The following is a 19,541-nucleotide window of genomic DNA, read 5'->3' on the forward strand; positions in this document are numbered from 1 at the left end:
TTGAAATACTTAGGGCTCTTTGTTCTCCTAACAGGGCATACTCAAGGGAACTGGTTTATCAAGATCTAATTTACCTTTTATCAAACTCTAGTTGACCTGGGGAAATGCCCAAATGCAGACCCTTATACATAAGGTATGGAAAATACCCAACTAAAGTTCTGCTCTTCACTCAATGAAATATGAAGGCTTCCCTAAGAGGGCCTCCCTAAGACTCCCCACCAACCTGTTTTTTTAACTTTCAAGCTAATCCATACTGAGCCACAGCAACTTGTCCATTTCAGTGTTCCTTCCAGTATGGTCCCAGCAGCATTGTTTGTCTTTTCCTTTGTCAGCAGAGCAGTTCACCCTGGGACCTCAGTTCTCTGATGGATCTAAGAAAAGTTGTTGATTTTCAGTGTGTTCAGCACTTTTCTGGTTGTGCGAATGTGAGTGACAATTTCCAAACTCTGTACATGTCAGACTGGAAACTGCCACTTATTTTTCTTTGATCAAAACTGGCCACCCTTAGCTGCAAGACAGTCTAAAGTGCTAAAAAAAACTGCTGCTCTAGAGAACTGAGGTTCTATTAGTGGGAAAAAGGACTTCTCAGGTGGTTCAGTGATAAGATTTCTGCCTGCCAATGAAGGAGGCGCAGGTTCCATCCCTGGGTCGGGAAGATCCCCTGGAGAAGGAAATGGCAACCCACTCCAGTATTCTTGCCTGGGAAATCCATAGACAGAAGAGCTTGGCTTGGCTACAGTCCACAAGGTTGCAGAGTCAGACCAACTGAGCACAATTAGTGCGAAAGAAAATACCTTCATTTCCTTTTCAGGCTGATCCTCCTGAAACTCATCCTCTTCCCAGTTTTTCGAATAAATGCATATTATGAATATAAATTCAGCCCCTTAGCTTTGCTTTCCTTTGTATTTCCATAGTCATGGGAGTTTATGTATTGCCACACAGGATCCCAGGATATGCAACTTTATATAGTTACCCCACTGTCTTAAATATCTACATAGCTCCTGCTGATACATCAGCTCTTACTGATACACCAGCTCTTGCTGATACACCTGTGTTTGTCATGATCTTTCTGATATGCATTAAAATATGCTTGCACAACATACTTTTGTTGTTATTCAGTCACTCAGTCGTGTCTCTTTGAGACCCCCATGGACTGAAGTATGCCGCACTATCTCCGGAGTTTGCTCAGATTCATGTCCATTGAGTCAGTGATGGCTATCTAACCATCTCATCCTCTGCCTTCCTCTTCTCCTTTGCCATCAGTCTTTCCTAACATCAGAGTCTTTTCCAAGGAGTCATCTCTTCACATATGCACAGTTATTCCATAGCAAAGTTTAATGATGTGGGATGTGGGGGAGAAGGGAGCAATGATTCCTGAGACCACCTTGCTATAGGGTATGGCTTCTGAGCCTTTTAACTCTTGATTCATTTTCACACAATTAGTTTGGTTAACCTTTCCATCCCTTTTCCAGTGCAGATGTTTCGTGCCATTGGTTTCCTCTTTTTGTGACTTGTCCTCAATTCCAAACCATTATGGCTTTCAGTTAAAAAACTCCCTTTTCTTTCTTGAGCTGCCAGATGTGTCTTATAGAAATGTCTGCAGAATGTTCTTTATCAATTATCCTACCAGCCAGAGAGCTTCCAGAGACAAGTGGTATCTCTCACAAATACAAATATAAAAAATAAAATGCATGATTCATGAAAAGCCTGAGTTCAATCTGGCATTTAGTATTCATTGTCCTTAATACAAAATTTCTGAAATTGTGTTCAGAACATCCAGTTATTTTCCTTTCGCGGCAGTAGGCCATTATGAAAGTTTCCTTTTTCCATAAAAAGAACATGAGGGGGCTCAATGTTCCAAAGTATACACTAAAATTTTGTTTGGTTTAATTTCCAAACCACTGTGGACTGATCACTTTGTACAGAATGCTGTAGCAGTGTCAAATTTTTATAAATGAACATAAATGCTTATTCTCAATTTCTCTACTGATCTTGTTGCAAAACTATAATGAATATAATGGCTTGAAATGAATGTAAAACTAGTACCAAAACCAGACTGTACAGAATAATACTGCTTTGAACAGTGAAAGTCACTCATTCATGTCCAACTCTTTGCAACCCCATGGACTGTCTATGGGATTCTCCAGGCCAGAACACTGGACTGGGTAGCCTTTCCCTTCTCCAGGGGATCTTCCCAACTCAGGGATCAAACCCTGGTCCCCTGCATTGTAGGTGGATTCTTTACCAGCTGAACTACAAGGGAAGTCCAAGAATACTGGAGTGGGTAGCCTATCCCTTCTCCAACAGATCTTCCTGACCCAGGAATCAAACTGGGGTCTCCTGCATTGCAGGTGCATTCTTTACCAACTGAGCATATCGTTTTTCACTTTTTCTTCTTTATCTTTTGCAAATTGTCGTGTTATAAGCAGCACCCCTACTAATACCATCTTTTTTTCTTTCTACTTAAATTAATCTTTGGCCTCAGAAAAAAGTATATCAACAGTATTTGTACAACTTAAATGATTTGAGATGAAAATAAAGGCCTGAGTGCATACATACAAGTGCTTTACTTAAACATGGATTGTGCCCAGTAGAACTGAAGATGCATGATGACACTACAGCATCCAATTGGGAAATGTTTGAAAAAAATTTTTGTCTGTTTATCTCTGTAACAAAACTCTTCTCCTAATTATATCATTAATTATCATCTTCATACATATTAAAATTATCCTGATGTATTAAGATTAAATTCCTGCTGATAATGATATACATAAGCTTTCCATTTTCACTTATTTGTCACTCTTATTCACTTCATTTTGGGACATTTCAAGACTTAAAACACTCAACGGGTAAACTAATATACTTTTTCAGTCAATCACAGACTAAAACTTGGAAAGAAAAATCCTTGTTTAACATCTCTGTCACATCCATTATATTCAGAAATTCCTCTACCCTCTCTCTAAATTGCTATTTTTGGTTTCTACAGTTTTTTTCTATTTATAGCATTTGTTGCTTGACTCATAGAAAAAAATGTTTATATCATATTTATCCAGATATGATTTATTTGGGGCTTCCCAGGTGTCACTAGTGATAAAGAACCTGCCTGCCAATGCAGGAGACATAAGAGATGAAGGTTCGATCCCTGGGTCAGGAAGATCCCCTGAAGGAGGGCATGGCAACCCACTCCAGTGTTCTTGCCTAGAGAATCCCAGGGACAGAGGAGCCTGGTGGGCTACAGTCCATGGGGTCGCAAAGAGTGGGGCATAACTGACATGACCTAGCATAGCACACATAGCATGTGACTTATTTGATAATACTTTGCTATTATCATAACTCACATCTGGCTTCTATCTGACTGTTTTAATTTAGAATATTATTTCTAATTCTTCATACAATTATTTTTTTGTAAGAAAGTCTTCTGAAACTTTTCCAAGAGAATTTATAGTTTGTATAAATCTTTGCTTTGTATGTTTTGATTGAATTTATTTTTCTTTGTGTATTTTAATCTCTTCTAGTGGACATAAAGTTGAAGTCTGTGTGGAAGAAATCATGCCAGACCACAGATTTCTAACATCAAGTGGCATTTTGTGATTTGATGTCATTCGAAAAAATAAAGACAGTGCTCCTCCAGTTCAGCAAAATAAACACAGTGCAACCATTTAACACCTAAGCTACAGGGTCTAGAATTTTATTAAATATGATATCTTACTACCACTTTCTCTGGTAATTTGAGATTGTTTCTTTTCAACAAATAATAATATGCATATGCCTTTGTAAGTGATGTATTCATGCTTACGTTTTTGCAGCTGGATTTACAACTTATTTAGAGATTTAGCATTATGCTTTAATAATAGGGGAAAATACATTTCCTCTGCTGTATATTTATAATGACTTGTGTTTAAATAAGATGTTTAAAATCTTTAAACAAGTCCTAGTAGAGTTTTGTTTTGGTTTGTTTTTTATTGAAGTATGACGTATTGCGGTGTAGTTGACTAACAATATTAGATTCAGGTGCACAATGTAGTGATTCAATATTTTTGAAGATTATACTTCATTTAAAGGTACTTATAAAATATTGGCTGTTTTCCATGCACTGTACATTATAACCCTGTATCTTATTTATTTTATACTTCATAAGTTGTACCTAGGAAAGAGTTTTAATATAACTAATGTCTGTATCATATGTTGATATTGCAAATAAGCTATAGTATAATTAAAATTTTCATTTAAGGTATTAGTAAATAAATCATTACCATATCTGTAAAATGCTTACTTACTTATATAAGTAATTTCTAACATGAAAAAGGAATTAGCACAATTATTTTCTGATAAAAGAATAACCAACTATAGAATGAACAAGAATATTATATTCGATGACTGATGTGTGGTTTCTTAAATAAAATTTAAAGTGAAATACAGGAAATTCTGCTTCTGGGCATAATGGAAGTACCAGAATTATGTTTCCGTAGTAAACAACTAAAAAATTAGACAAAATTCTAAAAACAATGGTTTCAGAAAATAGGCAAAAGTCAAAAACAGATTGTGATTCCTAAGAGAAGAGAACCAAATGAACTCCATTTACTGCCTGAGGAGCATTCCAGAGCAGTCCTTTATGCAAGGAAGAGGATCATAGGCAGAACACAGGAGTTTTCCTGATTGAGAAAGAGAGATAAGGATTCAGGCAGTCTGGAGTAACTGGAACCAGTAGAGCAGAAATCCAGAAAGTAAGAAACTGCTGAAAGTAATTGGCAGATCTGTATTATGACTTGCATTTAGTCTGTGTTAAATGCAAAGCTGCATGTGTATAGGGTGAACTCAGCAAGGTCAGATCTGTTTACTCTTTTTGTACCATCCATGTGCGATATCTAGTGTCCAGTCAAGATTACTAGGCATGCCAAGGAGCAAAAAATTATAAAACATTAAAAAGGGGGGGAATAAAGTTAATAGAGCCACCAAAATGAAAAGAGGATGGAATCAGAAGAATCAGTTTAATCATCTATTATAAATATGTCGACTATGTTGAGCAGTTTAAAGAAAAATGTGAACACAGCAAGGAGAGGAATGGAAGACTACAAAGATGGAACTTTTAACACTGAAAATATCTGAAATTTTAAAAATTCACTAAATTATATTAACAGTATATTAGATGTAAATAAAAGACATTGAAGGTCATGCCAGTATTCTTTCCTGGAGAATCCAATGGACAGAGGAGCCTGGCGGGCTACAGTCCTAGGGTTGCAAAGAGTCGGACACTACTGAGAGACTACGTATGAAAGACATTGAAATCGAAGATACAGCAGATAAAACAATAGAAACAATTCAAACGAAAGCAAAGAGAAAAAGACTGGGAAAATGATTAGCTGCTCACTGATCTGTGAGACAATATCATGAGGTCTAAGACATGAATAACTAGAAAGTTAGTGGGGAAGGATGGAACCAAAAAAAAAAAAAAAAGCCCAAAATGTCTCCAAATTTGATGAAAACTAACCCCACAGATTCAAAAAGTGTAATGGACACCAAGCAAAATGAATTCCAAGCCTTACCAAATTATCTCATAATCAAATTGCTGAAAAACATTGAAAAAACAAAACAACAGGGACACGGAGCACATTAAATGCTGAGAAATAAGCATAAGAAAATCACAAAGGTCATCATAAATCATGTAACCAAAATGACATCTTTAAAAAACTGATTTAAAACATTTTTAAAATTTTTAGTTTTACTTTATTTTGCTTTACAGTACTGTATTGGTTTTGCCATACATTGACATGAATCAGCCACGGGTGTACATGAGTTCCCAATCCTGAACCCCGCCCTCCCACCTTCCACCCCATATCATCTCTAAAACATTTTTAAAAATCTTGTCAACCTTACGTGTTATTTGAAGCAAAATGCAGTTGTTGTTGTTGTTGTTTTTCCCAGAAAAGGAAAGCCCCCAAAATATCTATCACTAGCAGACTTGCAGGGCAAATTCTTTAAGTAGAAGAAAAATTGTCAGATTCTTGGACCTTCACAAAATGAATAGCTCTGGAAATGATACACATGAATGAATACAAAAATCATTTAAACTTCTTTTATTTTTTAAAAAATAATTGATTGTTTTAAGAAAAAATCAAGGTATTGTGGCAATAATAACATGCAGGATTAAAATGTATGACAATAACAAAGTTCCTTCTAGGAGGAAGTTGAATTTCTCCTATACTTCTGAGTTTCATGGTCTACCTGGTCAGTTACTCTAATCATAGTCATCTTTTTAAAATGCAAATTTCAGGAAGGTAACTCTTACTGAAAGAAAAAACAGGAAAAGATAATCTGGAACTTAACTTGTTAGGACAAATACAAATCTTAAGGTTTGTAAGACACTTAAGTGTCTTTTCTATAAATATTAGTACAAGGATTAGTCTTCTAAACAGGTGACCTCGATTTGTTCCATCCACCAGAAATACAATTTGAATCCAAACTCTTATAACTGATGGGTTTTATATTATTGTAACTTATTCATGGCTAAAATTTTAGAGTGGAAACTATGAGGTGTTTGTTTGTATCTGTGTGTTTGTATTGTAGAGGTGTGGTATTGCCAATATTAATTTGTAAAAGAGCTCTATTTAATTGGCTTGAAGGAAATTAAGCACATATAAATACTCATAAATACAAATAAACTAATCCAAATGAACTTCTGAATCACATGATATAGAGTTAATAAATGAAATAGATTCTATGTTAATGAATGAAAAATTTCAGTTTGTCAATTAATACAGACATCTCTTTAGGGTCATCAACATTAAGTATGATACTTTTGTTGTACCTAGGTTTACTCAAAATCAAATAAGACCATATTATTCCTGCTACAAAATTTGTCAGCAAGAAAAATAACTTGATATGAAAGTTTTAAATAAAGGTAAATGAGATAGTTTAAGTGAACTCTTTAGGAATAATTATGTTTTGAGTATATCTGTCTAAAATCGTTTCTCCAGATTTATTTGTAACTTGAAACTGCTTAGTTAAATTCAATGATGGGAATTCATTAAATATTCAGATCATTTCCAAATAAGAAACTGTAACATTACTGAACAAAAAGCTTCATTTTACAGAGAAACTAAAAATATTCAGGATTATTAATAAATATATTTGGTGCCACAGTCAGATATTTTCTTTATGGAACACCTGTTTTAGAAATTACAATTAATATTCACAAGTTTGCCTATCTACAAATTGCTAACGTACATGTTCAAAATTGCTTACTTAGTTTTCATTATAGAAACTAAGGTTTTTAAGGTTAAGAATTACAATTAAAGTATCTAATTAAAACTACTAAAAACTAATAAGGAAAACGTCTTTGTATGCAAGGAAAAAGAAGGTGTAAAGAATGGAAATGCATGGGAAAAGAAAGGATTTTTGCCCTAAAGCTGTTTATTTCTAAAAGGAAAAGAAAATAAGGGACAAAATATGGATATAGAAAGCTATCTTTAGGCAATGCCTTAGAGAGGCATTCTATGTGTTGGTCAGGGCTGATAAAGAGTAGAATAAATTTAACTGAGTAAATGAATTTTAAGTTGAAAGGTAAAATGGTACAAATCCTGAATTTGGTTTTCTCTCTATTAAGGAGACAAAGTTTTTGGAAAATACTGATCTTCTTTTGAAAACTAATTTTAAAGTTTCTTTACCTTCAACCAGTAATCTGTTATGAGTTGTGATATTTGCTTCTTGAAATCTCTTATTGTCACTTTGGTTAAGTGAATAAGTATTGTTCCACAGTGACATAGGACCCTATAATATTTGATCAAATGTTTTGAAACATTTTTGATAAACTCTAATCAAAGTTCTTTTGACCTCTAGCTAACTTTGGGATGCTTCAGAGAGAACATCTGAAAAATCTGCTGAAGAGAAATCTTAAACAAATTAGGGTTAGTTTGTACATGAAATTATATGTAAGCATTATCAAATGAGTCATGATAAAACTTAGTTTATGTTGTAAGGATAAATGTTATTAATATAGATATTCTGGAAATTATGGACCTCCTAAGAATCTAATATGTCTCAGTAAAATATTAACAGCCATAATTCTAGTAATCATACTGAATTTTGTAACTCACAGTAGTAACCAAGTTTCTTTGTTAACTGCATTGTAATCAGCTCTTCAATCATGTCTTTCAAACTCTTGTCATTTATAGACGGTCACTGTTTTACTCTGATGCTCTTGCTATAATAAGTACTTCATATTCAAAAGGATTCATAGAAAGGATTTTTTTGACAAGTGCAGTTTTCTGATAACTTTTAGACCGTACCAATTAACTGGGTAAAAAACTTAAATAATTTTAAAGAACCACTTGGTGACTTCATAAAGCTGTTAACAGAAGATTAACATCAAGAACCCAGTATGCTGGCATCAAGTTTCCAATGATACGTCCATTTGGCTGTGATATTTGTTAACTCACCTTAATTCATTAAAGTAGATGCTCAGGTGATTCTTATACCTATTAAATTTGAAGAGCATACACTCTAAATATTTCTGAATATTTCAAACATTGCTGCTACTCTTGGATGGAAAAATGTATCCAACGCACCAGAAAATAATGGACGTCTCAACTAATGCTGCATTCACGCGGCTCAATTCTAAAACATAGTGATAAATTTTATGTTCTGCCCTCCCAACTGGAGTAGTACTGAGAGGCACTGACGGGTGCTGACATGAACTTGAAATCTTGGCTCTAATTTCTTGGAAGTCAGAGTCCCTTCTCACAAAAGAGATAACATAAACTATCCCGAGTCATGTCACTCATTTATACAGGGTCAGCCAACTGGGAGCTACAAAGAGTTTTGCAGGCTAGAGCCGAATTTATTTCCATCCCTCTTCCGCGTGCTGCCTTCAGCAGGTGTTTCCTGAGTCCTAGGCCTGGTCCTAGCGGAGCCTCTGGAGGTACGGGTGGGGAGTTGCCTCAGAGGGGCGGGGTCGGGGCGGGGCCGGAGTGGAGCCCGGCAACAGTGGGGCGGAGCCGAGCCCAGGAGGAATGGTGCGGCGTGGGCGGAGCCGCGGGGGCGGGGCGTGGATGTGCGCGGAGCCGCAGGACTGGGAGTGTGAGTGGGCGGGGCCGCGGGGGTGGGGCGTTGCGGGAGAGGGGCGGGGCATAGCGGAGCGGCGGGGTGGAGCGACCCGGTCGCCAAGCCGCCCGGCGGGGGCGGAGCGAGCGCCGCAGACCTGGGACCCGCGTTTGATCGCGCAGTTCTCACGGCCTGGTTTGGGCGGACCGCGGAGGAGTTCCCCGGCCGCGATCCCCATGGGGCTGTGTTTTCCCTGTCCCACCGAGGCCGCGCCTCCCTCGCCGGACCTGGTGAGTACCGCGTCAGCCCGCCGGCGCCGCGCGCACCTGTTCCCGGTGGGGCGCGCCGGGAGGCCCGAGCTGCGGCCCCGGGACGCCCGAGCTGCGGCCGCGGGACGGGCCGTTGGACGCGGCGGCGCGGGCCGGAGAGCCGCCGGTGGGGACCCAGCTGGCAGAGACGGGTGGCTGCGCCCCGAGGGACCTCGACGTCCTGCCTGCGGGATTTGGGGGCTGCCTGCGCGTCCGTCTTTCTCCCTCTGAAGGCGGCTCTGGTGTCTCTTTACCTTTAGCCGCCGGCAAAATCGGGAATTCATAGGACGCAGGCGCACGCGGACGGTGCGCCGTGGGGATCACTCCTGGAGATGCGGTAGATGAAGTTAATATGTGAAAAGACATCCCTCTTTCTCCGTGAACTGAGGAGTTTCATCTTGTAGGAGATGTGCATTTTTATGTGTCTATACCAGCTGTTTAAAGAAGGTGCTCAATAAAGTCTTGTATATTTCTGCGTTTTATTAGATATTGTATTAATGAATTTCTCTTTAGTATTTATGATGGACAAGGAGGCCTGGCGTGCTGCGATTCATGGGGTCGCAAAGAGTCGGACACGACTGAGCGACTGAACTGAAGTTATATTTTAAAAAGCATTTTATGTAGTACAGAATATACAATTTGTAAGGTTGCCACATTTAGCGAATAAAAATACAATGCGCCCTGAAATTTGAATTTTCAGTTTAACAAGAAATGCATCTTAAAAATATGTCGATTTGTCCCCATGCAATATTGGGGACATACTTGTACTAGAAAGTAGTCGTTATTTATCTGGATAATTGCAGATGAATCTGAGTGGTTTGTGGTATAGTACATTTATACTTTTTGTAGCTTTCTATTTTTAACAGCCTTTTTACCTTAATAATCCTTACAGGAAATTGCTAACAGAAAACCTAAATTCCTCTCCGTTATTAATATTTGGCTAAAAATTCTTTGAAGGAAATGAATTTTTTAGGGAAGTACATTAACTCTTCAGCTATTTGATCTTAAGTGCTAAAAACGACCTGGAGGTTGATATGAGAAAATTCACCTTGTCTTTCCTGATACAGTTGCTTTTAAATGTTCTTAATTTTCTTTATCTGGCTGTTGATAAAAAGCTAATATGCCAGCAGTTGTTAAGCCCTCCCTGCCACCCCCAGAGATAACCACATGGCAGAATACTTGAATGTCACTTTATCTTTGAGGCTTTTCTTCACCACCCTAAATAAAATAGATCCTCCACTCTGCCATCAACCCATCCTTCCATTTTGACCATACTCTTCTTTACATTTCCCAGAAGCACTTCCTTCAGTCTAATAAATGTGTATTTATTTGATTATATATGACTGTTTGTCTTCATTGGAATGTAAATTCCATGTGGGTGGAAATATTTCTCTGTATTAATTTCACTGCTGTATTCTCAGCACCAGGAATAGTTCCTAGGTAGGATTGTTGCTCATTAAGTATCCAAAGAATGAATAAGTGAATGAATGAGTGTTTTGTGGAAAATGAAATTATTAACACAGCTCCCAAGAGAATGCTGTTTACTGTCATATATTTAAATAATTTGTAACTTGTGATTAATCCAGGTAGAAAAATAATATTCATGGTGTCTCAACATGGAACAGTACATCTCAAATATCCTTCAGTCCTTCTTGTCCTACACAATGAGATTCATTCTCTTCATTCATGAACTTTTTCTGAAAATACCAGGCTGCCTCAAACTCCTTTTTAACTGGCATTTAATCAACCATGTATTTCCCTGCTTATATTGTTCAGTGTCATTTGTTTTATTATTGTCCTGACTAGTTTGTTAGTGCTTAAAAAGAAAAAAAGCAAATAGATTATTTCACAGGCCAATCTGTGTATGTTTGTATGAGATATAAAATGTGTATATATAGATAAAGATATATGTCTCACCTTGTGCTTACTTGAAGGTACACTGATTGGGAAAATGAAATTCAGAAAGTGGAGTAGTTTATAAATGTTATAAGTAGTGGTATTCCTAGTGGGACAGTTTAGGCCAGTACTATTCTTATAAACTATTATATTACTGGTAAAATAAAGTATAAAATATCAAGGATCATGGTTGGTTTTGTTTAAAACCCTAATTCTTACACATTTTTTCTAGGAAGAAAAAAGAGCAAAGCTTGCAGAGGCTGCGGAGAGAAGACAGAAGGAGGTGAGAGTAAAATAAAATTCGACCTTAGATGATTAAATTTGTGCCTTGTTCTCTGTAAATGTCTATTACTAGAAGTATTCCTCTAATGAAAGTGATATCTGATATCTTACAGATTTAAAGATGAACATTTTTCAGAACGATTTCTGTGTTTCAGTAAATTCGTTTAATACATTTCTGTCATTTGTGTGTGTGCTCAGCCATGTCCACGTCTCTGTGACCCCATGGACTGTAGCCAGCAAGTCTCCTCTGTCCATGAGATTGTCTCCGCAAGAGTCCTAGAGTGGGTTGCCATGCCCTCCTCCAGGGATTTGTTAATGTATGACAATTGCCACACACGTGTCTTCAGTTATGTGAGATGCCCCTTTAATAACATTGTTCCTTGAGATGAAATGGCACTGACAATTGTGAAGTAATTTTAGGGGGGAAATGTGTATGGTTGCAAAATACCCAATGAAGAAATTGTAGTATGTTTTATGCAAAACGGTTTTAGAAATAGTCTAATTCTTTGTTGCCAAAAAAAGAGACCAGCTCCCTCCCCTGCCCCCATATCGAAAGAAAAACCTGAATGGCAAAACGCAAAAGACACCTTCTGGACACAGAAAACTAATTTTTGTTGTTTTTCTACAATTTTGTTGTTTATCAACAATTTTCCTGAAGGCTGCATCTCGGGGTATTCTGAATGTTCAGTCTGTGGAAGAAAAGAGAAAGAAAAAGGAAAAAATAGAAAAAGAAATGGCTACATCTGGACCCCCACCAGAAGGTGGACTTAGAGTAAGTATTAAAATTTATTGAAGATTTGATTTACCTGGAATTTTTGAAAACTCAAGTAGCAATCCATTCAGTAATTTCCTCCAGAAAATGATTATCAGAGAAATGTGAATTTAAAAGCATGAACAATATAGATTGGAAGAAGTGTCAGTTTATTTGAACATTTCAACATTCATTGGAATAGATTTATTTTTCCCAAAATGCAAGTAGATTTTTCTTGTTTATCTTAACCTCATATCTTAACTTCATACTTACGTGTGTGTATGTATGTGTGTGCTTAGTCATGGCCAACTCTCTGCAACCCCACAGACTGTAGCCCACCAGGCTCCTCTGTCAATGGAATATTCCAGGCAAGAACACTGGAGTGGGTTGCCATTTCCTTCTCTAAGGGATCTTCCCAACCCAGGGACTGAACTTGAGTCTCCTGCCTTGGCAGGTGGGTTCTTTACCACTGGCGCCACCTGGAAAGCCCCCTATACTTACATAATTAATGACAATCTTAACTGTATAGAAAACTTAAGCAATATGGAAGGGTACAAAGAAGAAAGTAAAAGTCACCCAAATTCAGTATCATTTTGACATCATTTCTAATCTCATTTTATATGTCAATTTTATAAAATTGGATTGTACTATAACCTGCTTCAAGCTCTCTTAGTTTTTTTTACTAAATACAAGTTTCTGAATGACTTGAAGTCACATATAATATTATAAAAAAGGATTTTTTTTTAATACTCAGAAGGTACTTATTTTACATATTCTAACCTAAAAGAGGGCTTCCCTGATAGCGTGGTTGGGAAAGAATCCACCTGCAATGCAGGAGATCTCAATTCGATTCCTGGGTCAGGAAGATCCCCTGGAGAAGGGATAGGGTACCCACTCTGGTATTCTTGGGATTCCCTTGGGGCTTCCCTTGTGGCGCAGAGGTTAAAGCGTCTGCCTGCAATGCGGGAGACCTGGGTTTGATCCCTGGGTCGGGAAGATCCCCTGGAGAAGGAAATGGCAACCCACTCCAGTATTCTTGCCTGGAGAATCCCATGGACAGAGGAGCTTGGTGGGTCGCAAAGAGTCGGACACGACTGAGCGACTTCACTTTCACTTTGTGGCTCAGCTGGTAAAGAATCCCCCTGCAATGTGGGAGACCTGGGTTCAGTCCCTAGGTTGGGAAGATCCCCTGAAGAAGAGAAAGGTTTCCCACTCCAGTATTCTGGCCTGGAGAATTCCATAGGCTGTATTGTCCATGGGGTTGCAAAGAGTTGGACACGACCGAGCGACTTTCACTTTCACCCTAACATTTTATATCAGCTTTTGAACTCTTAAGAGACAAAGGGGCTTCTGTAATTAAAGCTGAAGTTTCCATGCCATGAAGCTTATAGATTAAAAATGTTAGGTCTTTCTTCTGGTCCCTTCAGAAGTGCCCAAAATGAGAGACATTATCAGCGTTAAATTCAGTACCTTTTTTTCTTTGACGACCTGCATTGCTCATCAGGAGCATACAGTGAAGTTCAACATTTTTGGTGGCTCAGGGCTTCCCTGGTGGCTTAGTTGTTAAAGAATCTGCCTGCAATGTGGGAGACTTGGGAAGATCCCCTGGAGAAGGGAAAGGCTACCCACTCCACTATTCTGGCCTGTAGAATTCCATGGAAGGTATAGTCCGTGGGGTCGTAGAGAGTTGGACAGCACTGAGCAACTTTCAGGGATAACAGAAGGGAAAATACAAGATAGACAGTAGCTTTAATCCTCAAACCCTTTGGCCTGGGGTCATTTATGGGCTGCTCTCAGGGCTTGAGTGACCTGTCATATAGCTGGATTCTTCCTAACCTGGCTCCATAGTATGAGGAAAACAGGACTCTCTCTGTCTTCACATGCTCCACATATTCATCTGCTGACTAACTCCCTGTTACAAGGACAGTTGGCATTGGCAATGCTTGCTGTATTCTGGAAAGGCAGCCTTATTTTACAAAGTCAGTGTGATGATGGTGTCAGGACACAAACTAGCATCAGTTCAGGATATACCAGCTGAGGAGTTCTGGCAGATGCCATTGGTTCATGGGAAACTTTCACAAAAGGCTGGATCTTGGATCTGACCTTGTGCCAATCAGGATCTCTCAGAGTGGGGCTTGGCGGTCAAGACTTTTAAGCTCCCCAAGGAGTCTGATGTCAAACCAGATTGAGAATCACTGCTCTAGTGTTTGTAATACTAGTCCTAAGGGATATTTTGTTGAAAATAGAGTACTGTGGTACAAAATGTTTAAAAATAATGAAGTGAAAATCACTCAGTCATGTCCGACTCTTTGCGACTCTTTACAGACTTTTTGGACAGTATGGTACAGCCTTTCCCTTCTCCAGGGGATCTTCCCAACCCAGGGTTCGAACCCAGGTCTCCTGCATTTCAGGCAGATTCTTCACCAGCTAAGCCACGAGGGAAGCCCCAAAACACTGAATATTATGTTATATATTGAATACCTTCCTTGGAGATTAAAAAAAGCACAATATTTAAATCCATAAGAAGTCCTAAAGTAAAGGAAAATAAGTTTACTTGAATTCATGCTTAATTTTTAAACTTTATTTAAATAAACATTTTTTAAAACTATATCACACCCAATAATGTTTCTTAATATACTTGGAACACTAGAGATTGGTAAATATGTCTGGTGTTACCCCAATGGCTTTTTCAGAACCTACTATTGTAAAATTTAATAAACTGGATTAAGCAGAATACCACGTGGAATAGTTTCTCAAGTTGAGACAGTCAAAGACTTTGTGTGTGTTAGTCGCTCAGTTGTGTTCGACTCTGCAACCCCATGGACTCTGTCTGTAGGATTCTCAAGGCAAGAATACTGGAGTACAGGTTGCCATTTCCTTCTCCAGGCAAAGACTTTGCCAGACTATTATTTAATAATTTCTACCACTTCTTTCACTCCCCTGCCTCAAGAATTCCAATTCCTTTATTTTTACTTTGTAGTTTCATTGTTTTTATTTTGTCTTGTGATTTTTTGCTTGACTGATTATCAGGTATTTGGGACCTAACTACCCCTCGTTAACCTCGTCCAGATATTTTCTTTCTTTATCTGTGTACACCATCTTGTATTTTATTTCAGACTCTTGACTAGAAAATTTTAGTAGTCACTGGTCCTCACAAAGATCACTTTACATTTGTATAGCCCAGATTCCTCTTTTACCTGTTTGTTCACTTTTTAAACAAAATTTACTTTCCTCTATACTTTTATCTTTTCTAGTGGACGGTTTCATAAAGCACAGCATGAATGGAAGAGTCTACTGCCAGTAACTAATACCTGCAATCAAGTGGACATCCTCAGTTTAATTTCTTCTCTTTGAATAAATGAAGGTTCAGACTTTGTAATTTTAGTGCTCTGAAGTGCAGTGCTTTTTCAAAATTGAATATTGAAAATGCTTTTGATTATTAGAGTTAGAAAGTGGCCAGACCTTTCATTAAATTCTTATTTTCCCTACCTTTGCTCTTCTGCAGATGGTGGGTGATTTGCCACTTTTTAGTAGTTAAAACATTGACCTAAATAGTGAATATATATTTGTATATTGCATGGAAAAATTCTGCATATGTCTCAGATATTTAAAGTTGCACTTGTATTTTCTCTCCTTTATGAAGTGATCTAGCTCTTTATAATTTGCCACTTAACCTTATATCTCATTATTTCATTATATGTGAAGACTTTTGCTTAAACTTGTGGACTTAGTGCCTTTTAAACTGATCATCTGGGGAAATCTTGAAAAATCATTTGAAGGGCTTATATGAAGGAACACTGTAAATTTTTATAACTTACTAAGAAATTAATATTTATTTCTAGAGAACATAAGACATCTCCTAATTTCTATTTCTGTAGCTTATAAAATTAACATACTCTCTTTTACATTATAATAAAGTATTTTTTTTGCTTGCTGAATTTAAAATTATATGTTAGTGATGCCATCAGAGGGCAGCGATGTACAATATACAGTATTGGATTCAACTCTATAAAGATCTTTGTAGTAAGTGAATGAGTTAGATTAAGAATGGATGGGTTATACTTAGTGCGAATGTGTTTGTCCAGATTTTATAGGTGTTTTTATTCTTTTTTATTTATTAACAAATGCTTATAAGATTTTTAATGTGAAATTGCCAAGGCCAGTATGAATGTATGAGAGAACTATGTAAGTATTATATTTAAAAAGGTCTACTTTACACATAAAAATATTGCAGGGTAATTCTGTGTGATGCATTGCCATAAACTTTTTAGATGTTTGTTCATTGGTAACATTTATTATAGCAATTTTGGTCTTTTGAGTTTCTTGATATATAATAAGCTAAAACAGAAGAATTACTGTATCTTTTAATTTGGTTGCTCTTTTGGATGACAAGGCCACAGTCTGAGCCCTAAATTAGAATTTTCAGGTAGTAAATGAAATAAGGATTGTAAATTGAAGAGACCAACTCACCTAATCTACAGAAAGGAAACTGAACTACTATCTCGCTCATCCCTCCCACAAATCTTGTGTTATATGATGTATTTTAATTTTAAAGACTTCAAACTATAATACAGATCTCTTGACTCAATTGAAAAAATCGCTTTCTTCGATTATGGAATGCAATATTCTGTGACTATCCAGGCAAGATACGTAGTTGTAGACAGGTTCAGTTTTCTTCATCCTTCAGATAATAGGTGGTATGTTTTTCCAGAAAGGATAGTGAAGTCATTGGATTGTATTTTAGAAATAAAATTCTTGACTCTATGAACATGATTCATTTTTTTCAAGGCAGAAAGGAGGAAAGAACATTAATAGATGGATGGGTATGGAACCAGAGTATACCATTCCTAGAACGTGTGCATCCTTCCTTCTGTTTTAATACAGAAAAGACAGTGTTTTATCAGTGTTACAGATTATAGTTTGGGTTAGTGTAGACAAAAGGCTTACATCTTGGGGATAATGCCCTGTTTCTAATAGCAGTTTATATCCAAATACCATGCTTATTTACTGTTGAACCAAGAATGCTGTGCTGGTGAATTGCCTTCTAGTAACAGTGGATATGCCCTTCCAGTCAACCGTGGCCTGCCTGCTTGGGTGTAATCGACTGTCCCCAAAACCACATGGGTTGCATGGTTTTTAAAGGGTGATACTCAGATGTTAGGAATAGTGTTAGGAAGGGGAAGGAAAAAGGGGAGACTGGATGCCTGATAAGAAACCAGTCAGTGACTACTTAAAAAAAAAAGTACACACACACACATATTCTCAAGGAATCTTCCTCAAAGTTATAAATCAGTTTCTAATGAAACCTTAGCTCAGAGCCAATTTCCCATAATTGATAATTAAATAGGAAAGCATTGTAATGCTCAATATGTCACCAAACTCCCCAACCAAATTACTAAAATAAAACTAAACAGTAAGATGCTTATATGCATTGAAAACGTCACATTAAGTGCTTAAACCACTGCTTGTTGATTATAAGCATCAAACTATTACTATGGCTGAGAACAAAAAGTTGTGTATTACCACACAGCCCCTGGGTTGACATGCTGCATGTTTTTTAAAACATCTGTATGTGATATTTTTGTTTCACTGATTGTATTTGGCATGTAATTAATACTTTTCCCACACATGGATTTGTTATGAATGCCGTATTGGCTTACAGGGTACAAATATACATTTTCGTATACAAAAAAAACTGGTTTTTGGCCGTTTCTGTTGAACACATTTTTTTATTTTGACTACATCTTAAATCATTTATAGGTTGGCATGTTCCTTTTCCTGTACTCTAAAAAAGAAATGCTATTATTTGTCTCCTGTTTTTTAGAGAAATACTATGATAAACTTCATAGTGAGTCTGTGTATATACATATATGAAGTGTAATCCCGACTTTGCACAGAGTGAAGCAACACACCCGCAGCTAAGAGGTGTCATGGGAAAGGTTTTTGTTCATCATTTCTTAATGCTACTGTCAGGCCATTTCTGAGCTATGGCTCTATTATCCCACCTAAGCCAGGACCAACAGACTTTAAATTACAGACGAAGTGATGCTTGGCAACAGCATGGGCCCAGTATGTCTGTAATGTGAATTCCAATATTTGTTTAGTATTTCCAGTAGTATTCTGCTAGCAGTATGCAGTCTTGTGGCATTTGGATAAGGAGGAAAAAGAGTTCCTGTTACATGAATAACTTTAGCTTTTATAGAGGATTATGACCAAAAGCAATTTAATATACCTTAAATGATATGTTATTTCTACATGGAAAGTAGCTATAGAATCGTCATAGAGTTATATGAGAATAAAATATACTTACTATTTATAAAAGAGAGAAAAATTAGAAAAAAAAGTGTTTTAAAAAAATCTTTCCTAGGCTTTTATTCTTGAACTTCACTCTGGCATGCAGAGTTTAATGGTTTCTCGGATTATTATTTTGTGATTTTGTTTTTTATTTTGCGTTAAGTAAAGATAGAAGATATATATGGCTGACACATATGTATAAACTTAGCAGCATTTTTAATAATAAAATATAGTATTTTCTAAAAAAAAAGAGTAAATGTTCAAGCTATCATCTTTGGTCCTTCAAAAGAATTGGCTATGAATTTTCCTTTTCTGCTCCAACAATTCATGTTATTTTCACTGATGAGAATTGTGCTGTGCCCTTAGAAGAAAAGGTAACTTGTTGGTTTTAGATTTAAATAACATCTTCATAAACAGATCAGTAAGAGGTAAGTAAACATGCATGCCTATCTGAGTTGATATTTAAGGTGATTCCTTGGACATCTCCAAGCAAGCATCTCAAATTCCCACGATAAGTGTATTTGCTTTAAGTTCATTGAGTTGTGGTAGTTTTCTCTGATTTTTTCAAAAGCCACTGACACAATCAATTTGCATTTATAGCAGACTTTGAAACTAGTGTGTTTAGTGGGGTAGCAAAATGCAAATCATTCTATACTGTACTGTGCTAAGTCGATTCAGTTGTGTCTGACTTTGCAACCCCACAGGCTACAGACCGCCAGGCTCCTCTGTCCATGGGGATTCTCCAGGCAGGAATACTGGAGTGGGTTGCCATGCCCTCCTCCAGGGGATCTTCCAAACCCAGGGATTGAACACAGGTCTCCAGCATTGCAGGCAGATTCTTTACTGTCTGAGCCACCAGGGAAGCCCAAGAATACTGGAGTAGGTAGCCTATCTCTTCTCCAGGGGATCTTCCTGACCCAGTGAGCAAACCCGCATCTCCTACATTGCAGGCAGACTCTTTACCAGCTAAG

The 19,541-nt window shown here is 37.3% G+C and overlaps 1 protein-coding gene across 1 annotated transcript; it reads left to right on the top strand.

Annotated features, from left to right (window-relative positions):
- Positions 1 to 9,113: 9,113 nt before the first annotated feature.
- SVIP (small VCP interacting protein) lies at positions 9,114 to 17,040 on the top strand. The gene is made up of 4 exons (XM_069564984.1): positions 9,114 to 9,329; positions 11,476 to 11,526; positions 12,184 to 12,297; positions 15,531 to 17,040. Exons 1-4 carry the CDS (start codon positions 9,276 to 9,278, stop codon positions 15,543 to 15,545), a joined length of 234 nt encoding a protein of 77 aa, XP_069421085.1. The 5' UTR covers positions 9,114 to 9,275; the 3' UTR covers positions 15,546 to 17,040.
- The last annotated feature ends 2,501 nt before the right edge of the window (positions 17,041 to 19,541 follow it).

The sequence above is a fragment of the Ovis canadensis genome, chromosome 21 (genome assembly GCF_042477335.2).
Source record: "Ovis canadensis isolate MfBH-ARS-UI-01 breed Bighorn chromosome 21, ARS-UI_OviCan_v2, whole genome shotgun sequence".
In the NCBI taxonomy this organism is placed as follows: domain Eukaryota; kingdom Metazoa; phylum Chordata; class Mammalia; order Artiodactyla; family Bovidae; genus Ovis; species Ovis canadensis.

What these genes read in the sequence shown, in the direction of transcription:
- SVIP (XM_069564984.1), top strand. Translation starts at nt 9,276, where the DNA reads ATGGGGCTGTGTTTTCCCTGTCCCACCGAGGCCGCGCCTCCCTCGCCG. An exon ending in CGCCTCCCTCGCCGGACCTG is followed by an intron (nt 9,330 to 11,475) that starts GTGAGTACCGCG and finishes CATTTTTTCTAG; the next exon opens with GAAGAAAAAAGAGCAAAGCT. An exon ending in CGGAGAGAAGACAGAAGGAG is followed by an intron (nt 11,527 to 12,183) that starts GTGAGAGTAAAA and finishes ATTTTCCTGAAG; the next exon opens with GCTGCATCTCGGGGTATTCT.